General features: G+C 36.7%; 1 protein-coding gene across 1 annotated transcript in view; it reads right to left on the bottom strand.

Moving 5' to 3' along the window:
• Positions 1–2,016: 2,016 nt before the first annotated feature.
• Positions 2,017–6,801, bottom strand: part of LOC106057433 (alkaline phosphatase-like) — a 48,754-nt gene continuing 43,969 nt past the window's right edge. Inside the window, exons 11-12 of the mRNA XM_056008017.1 lie at positions 5,722–5,811; positions 2,017–2,611 (exon numbers count right to left, since the gene is read on the bottom strand). Coding sequence (XP_055863992.1) covers positions 2,082–2,611; positions 5,722–5,811 — 620 coding nt within the window. The 3' untranslated portion in view covers positions 2,017–2,081. The remainder of the gene's footprint in view (positions 2,612–5,721; positions 5,812–6,801) is intronic.

Here is a 6,801-nt window from a genome sequence, read left to right as displayed (position 1 = left end):
TTTCTGAATTAATGTTACAAAAATAATTGTATTATCGAATTAAGTGTTTTCTATTATATAAGATTCATGGTAAAATATATTTAACGTCAAATATATTTAAACAATAAATAAGCAGTTTTTTATTATATAGGCTAAGTGCAATTAAGCAGTGTTTCATTATATAGGCTAAGTGCAATTAAGCAGTGTTTCATTATATAGGCTAAGTGCAATTAAGCAGTGTTTCATTAGATAGGCTACATGCAATGTATTGTATACATTTTGAATTTTCAATGGGAACAGTTTCTTCGTTGTGGTCTCCAATAGAGTATCTGTCCATTACAAAACCATTAATGAGATACGCTGCACAACTAATGGTTAATTGAATACACAGAAATATTAAACAACCACACATTATACCTATATCTCCGTATCCACTGGTAATAAATCGTCAGTCTAATCAGTCTAACCCTAACAATACAATAGTATTGGCAAAACTTTCGGTACGTAGTACATGTCCTTATCTATGTGTATTTGAGGAGCTAGAGTTGAGGTTGTTGATAGCTTCTGGTCCTCATGCTGCTACTACTGAAACTTGCCCTGCCTGAGTGGGGACCACGTCGATGTGGATCCCGAGTAAGTGTTTCCACACAAACTGTCTGTGTAATCTTGTTTTATTTGAAGAAATGAGTGAAGTGACATTCAAATTGATTGTGACGAAGACAGCGACTGAAGACATAGTGAGTGAAGACATAGTGAGTGAAGACATAGTGAGTGAAGACATAGTGAGTGAAGACATAGTGAGTGAAGACATAGTGAGTGAAGACATAGTGAGTGAAGACATAGTGAGTGAAGACATAGTGAGTGAAGACATAGTGAGTGAAGACATAGTGAGTGAAGACATAGTGAGTGAAGACATAGTGAGTGAAGACATAGCGACTGAAGACATAGTGAGTGAAGACATAGTGAGTGAAGACATAGTGAGTGAAGACATAGTGAGTGAAGACATAGTGAGTGAAGACATAGTGAGTGAAGACATAGTGAGTGAAGACATAGTGAGTGAAGACATAGTGAGTGAAGACATAGTGAGTGAAGACATAGTGAGTGAAGACATAGTGAGTGAAGACATAGTGAGTGAAGACATAGTGAGTGAAGACATAGTGAGTGAAGACATAGTGAGTGAAGACATAGTGAGTGAAGACATAGTGAGTGAAGACATAGCGAGTGAAGACATAGCGAGTGAAGACATAGTGAGTGAAGACATAGTGAGTGAAGACATAGTGAGTGAAGACATAGTGAGTGAAGACATAGTGAGTGAAGACATAGTGAGTGAAGACATAGTGAGTGAAGACATAGCGAGTGAAGACATAGCGAGTGAAGACATAGTGAGTGAAGACATAGTGAGAGATTACAGTGAGAGTGAAGACATAGTGAGTGAAGACATAGTGAGTGAAGACATAGTGAGTGAAGACATAGCGAGTGAAGACATAGTGAGTGAAGACATAGTGAGAGATTACAGTGAGAGTGAAGACATAGTGAGTGAAGTCTTAGTGAGTCAAGACATAGTGAGTGAAGACAGTTTGAGTCTAAATTAGTTAACAACTCCCCCTGCTTCCCTCCAAAACAAAAGAATAACCACTGGCAAATAAACAAGTTAAACAAACAAGTCAAACAAACAAGAAAATAAAAATTAAATAAAGTAAAAAAACAAACAAATTAGCAGGAAGAAAAAAAACAAACAAGCAAATTAACACACACAAAAAAAGAACAAGCAAATTAACAAGGAAACAAGCAAGTTAAAAAGGAAACAAACATGCAATTCAACATTTTTGGACATTGTCATTTTTAGATTCTTGTTTGTTAATGCATTGGTCGTTTGCACAAAATGGAGCGAGTCTCAAATATCGATATTAAGTCTTGGGTTACTCTCTTTCTCTCCCCAGCAGATCACAACTCTACCAGTAGGATATATCACGTTGATTGTAGTTGATTGTATCACAAAAATAACCTCAACTTTAAATACAAGAACAAAAAACTACGTATATTTCTAAATATCCGTTTTTTAATTTTTAAGTTACCCTTCAAACATTTTCTAATTTTGGACATTAAAGTAAAAATGGAAGCCAGGAGAATGCATGGCTCCCAAAGAAGTTATTGGATTGCTGCTGTGCTGGTCTTGGGGTTGGGTTCATTGGGACTGGTTGAGGTCTGGCGTTTGATGACGAGGCCGGAGAGTTTATATCATTTCGGGATATCATGTTAGCGTACGGGTTGGGTCCTTTTCCTGGATAGGGCTGAAAGTACCACGGCCAGAACGGCGACTGGGGTTTTCGTGTGGTGGTCTTCACTGTGGGCGTCACCGTGGTCGTGCTTGTTGTGGTTGTTGAGGTTGTTGTTGTTGTAGTTGTCGTTGTCAGCGCAGGGGTGGTGGTGGTCGGCGTAGGGCAGTGTGGGTAGATATCCTTGGCGTTCTTGGCCAGGCAGGTCGCGCAAAGGATAGCGTGGTGAATGTAAGGAAAAGTGTTCACCCCGGTGAAAAGACCGGCGCTTGTTCCGGTAGCGAAGATCGGAAGGTCTGGTCCTCCGGTTGTTCCTTGTGCGAAATATAAGCTGGGAAACTTGTATTCTGGATCTCCTGTAATACCCAAAAAAGACCCTATCTATAAATACAGTATAAGGTATGTGAAGATCACTTGATATATTTCTTAGCGCTAGGGAAGAGCATTTGTTGAGAATATTTATAGGAAATGATGTAGAAACAAGCTAAATATAAACAATCTAATTTAAAAAAAACAAACGAAACTTATCTAAGGGAAAGAGCTCCGCCCTAACAACTATATCTCACAATAATGTACAAGCTACTTCCCTTATTCGATAAAACAAATTGCCACCATTATTTACTTTGTTCAAATTTATTCCTGTTTTATTAGGCACAATAAAAACTTTTTGTAACCGAGAATGGGTGAGAAATAACGTGATCAATTACTGAAGGGGATGAAACCCAACATATTTAGCCGTATCTCTGAATATTTCATTAATTTACTTTGTCGGTATCAATATTAATGAATTGAGTAATTGGTTACTTTTTTAAATTTATTCATTTCTTGTCTACGTCAATGAATATTTGTGCAAAGTGTTAACTTGACCCGAGAACGAGTGTGAGAGAAATAACGTGCACAAACAGATAGTTGATAGAAGATTTGTAAAAAAGGAATTAAAGGATACCTTAGGGTTAAGAAAAAAACATACAAGGAATGAAGGTAAGAGTGTGGTGCTTTATTTTGCTGGCAAGTTATCAGTATACTAGTATAATACGGATAATAACTGAAATAATAGTCAAATATAAACAAATATACCAAATAAATAATAATATTATTTTAATTTTATATAGCGCTACTTTCATGCTTATAGCATGCTCAGAGAATTTTGGTCCAATCTCTTGGGGGGGGGGGGGGGAGGGGGTATCTAAGAGTTGGTTTTCCGTGCTGCCTTTAGGCGCTCAGTAAGCACAACTCTGCCCGAGTCGGGTGTCGAGCCTCGAGCCCCTTTCTAGGTAGCCAAACCAAGCCAAGTTCAAGCGCACTTAGCCTCTCGACCACGCTTCCCACAATAATAATAAGCCTTTTCTTCGACTCGGAATACCCAATAAATAAGAGAAAAAGTTATTCACTATTGTGTTTGAGAATACCTAAATATCATAGCCTCGGTGCTGTAGGGTCCATTGTTCCATCGGTTATTTTACTTGATTTAGACCAATCTTCGATTATCGGTTCTCTCCTTGCAGAGAGAAAGAGAAGACTGTGTCTCATATTCTTACGACTCAGTATTCATGTTTGTATCACAGGTTACATTATCTATCCATCCACCCATCAATCTATATGTCTTTATTTCTTTCTTGCTTTCTTTTTATGTATCTATGTATGGTATATATGTAATTTTTTATTTACAAAAGAGTTTGAAATATGTGTATTCAAAGAGAGGTAGCTCTTTTAAAATTAAATCTAGAAATAAAAGTAATAACATAATTCTCTCCCTTATGCAACATTTCAAAACTGTGATTAAAAACAGACTTAAGATACATGTCAAATTTAATTTTATTGGGCTTAACGAGGGTGTCACGTGGCCAGCACAACGACCAACTGTCTTTACTTTTTGCCAACAAATGCAAGGTACCCATCAAAGATGGACACAGTGACATCCAAAGATCCCGAGAACCCCGGTTTCAGAAGCCAACCGCTTTACCACTAAACCACCGCGCCTCCCTGATTATAAGTATATGCGTGTATTTGCAAGATCTAGTCATTTCAAAACTCTGAACATTATTATTAATATTACTAGTCGACCGGCGGCGTAGCATACGCCGCTATTTTACAGGGCCGGCCTTAGGCCACTGCAACCTATGCCGCCGAAGTGGGCACCACACTTTCATAGGACCTGCTAATTCTAGTTGTATAAATTATAGAGTTAAACCATTTATAACTTATAACAGATTTCACGCGCCTCCTGATATACCAGGAGCTCCTGTAAATCTCCTGAAATTGGAAAATATACGAAAAAGTCCTGGAAATCTCCGGAAATTATTAAAATCGTTTGATAACATACAAATCACCTAAAATATATATATACAAAAATTTTCATTTTGGGGTGTCAATGGAAAACGCCAATACTACGCGCGAATAAAAAAAAGCAGCATTATCACGTAATTGTGGAATCTGGTAAAAGAAGCTTCTCGCGCCTCAAACTAATGAAGAATTAATTAAGATCAACAATTCTCGTAGATAGATTGAAACATTTGGTAATTCTTTCTATTGAATGTGATCTATGTAGGAAACTGAATTCTTATGATATACTGTATGACTTCGCTACACGCAAGGCTCGTGTAGTAATTCTGTGTGTAGTAAAGAATGAATAAAATGCAAAGACGAATATATTTTCTAATACAAACTCTTAATTTTCAGTTATTATCCGTATCCTACCCAAACTGGGCCCCACGAAATCCGTTTCGCATTGGGCTCCACAATGCCCTTCTATTTAGTAACGGGTGAATACAGAGTAGATTACTTGTTCTCTTTCCATGACTCTTGGTCACAATGGTTAAGTCCAGCCCTGCTATTTAGTGACGGCTGAATACTACTTGTTCCCCCCCCCCCTCTTTTTTTTTCGCCTCTAATATTACGTGGGATAACTCTAGTCCGTCCGACTTGCAGAAATAAGAGAGTGATCTTTCCATTTCTTGGTGTCCAAATTCTTGAGCCATGAATAGAATGATATATATATTATTATTATTTAAACATAATTCAGTATATAGTTATATAAACCAATGTTACTCGTCTGTGTCATTGTGTCAGTATGTTGGAATGACCGGAAGTTTGCGTGTGGATATTATCAAGACCAAGCGTTATAGTAGGCCTCAAGTTCTCAACAGTCACGTGACGTTAGACCTATGACGTGGCAGTGAGCTCTTGGTCTTGACTGCTCACTGGTTGTGACGCTGTATGTCAGTGTTGAGGGCTTCTTTAACAATGGGTTTCATTATGACCAAGTTATTTTAGTGTTTAGTATGTACAGCTGAACCCAATGGACTAGAGCTAATTACATTGAGAGCAGTAACTTAAGTCAAAAACTTTTTGATTTATTATTTAAAGAAAGTGCTATTCTACTTTAATTTCAGATGAAAGAAATTAGTCAGACCTGTTAATTGATCAAAGATCTACAAAACAAAATTAAAATACTTTATCTAAATACCTGGGACTGTGTCAAATTTCGGAGCCTTTTCAACTCCGAAAGCATAATTCAGAAACCTGTAGGACTGACATTCTTCTGTTTTAGTATAACCTTAAAAAAGATTCAATGTTAGATCAAAAAATGCAAAATAATAATAATAATAATAATAATAACTCTACTAGGCAACAAATGGACCTTTCACTAACACTTAACATTAAGTGTGTAAGTTTTATACTGAAATTTGTTCACACCAAGCAGTTCGTTATACATTCATTAGTATTTGTTTTTCTCTACGATCTCAAAAGATGTGCATGTCACATATGGGATAACATGTATAACATACACATGTATTGATCACATCGGTAATGAAGGAACCATCCATACGAAAAAAAGAGTAGCTTGTTTGAATCTAGCCCTTGCATCAATAGAGGTAAAGGTCCTTTCAGCATTGAGGTCATGTGCGATACTATTTTTACAACCTAGTAGAAGAACACAAGCAGGAAGTGATAAAGGATTTTAAAACAAACATATGGGAAGACAGCCATCAAAGTGTGAATGATCACATAATGGGTAAGACCCAGTGGCGTAACTAGAGTATATGATGCCTGGTGCGGTACCTCATCTTGATGCCCCCCCCCTCCAAAAAAAAAACAACTAATTAATAACATTGCAAAACCTGTTCAAAATAATATGTATTCATAAATCAAATATTGTTAATTCAAAAAAATCACTTTTACATAAACATACTACAAATGAATTTTACGCGCTTTCTTGCTGGCAAAAGTATCAATAATTTTATCAAAATCCATTTTTTTCCACCAGTTTTTGTTCAATGGACAAAATGGCCAAATTAGTGAGTCATCGTTGATCGCAAATTATTCTTGATCAGTTTAAGTTTGAAAAAACTTCGCATGTAGCAACGCTTACCTCAATAGTCAAAAATATGTGAATCATGATGATATTCGGGACTGAATCATCTAGCTGATATTTATTTATAAAATTCAAGAGCTCAACAGGTTTTGGAAATTCGAAGGCTTCTGATGAAACTGTGACAAACCGTTAAGCCTCTTTCGCTCCAGCAGAAATTTGTTTTTATCAATG

The sequence above is a fragment of the Biomphalaria glabrata genome, chromosome 13 (assembly GCF_947242115.1).
Source record: "Biomphalaria glabrata chromosome 13, xgBioGlab47.1, whole genome shotgun sequence".
Classification (NCBI taxonomy): Eukaryota; Metazoa; Mollusca; class Gastropoda; family Planorbidae; genus Biomphalaria; species Biomphalaria glabrata.
Note: the sequence above shows the minus strand (reverse complement) of the source record. Positions and strands in the feature narration are given on the sequence as shown.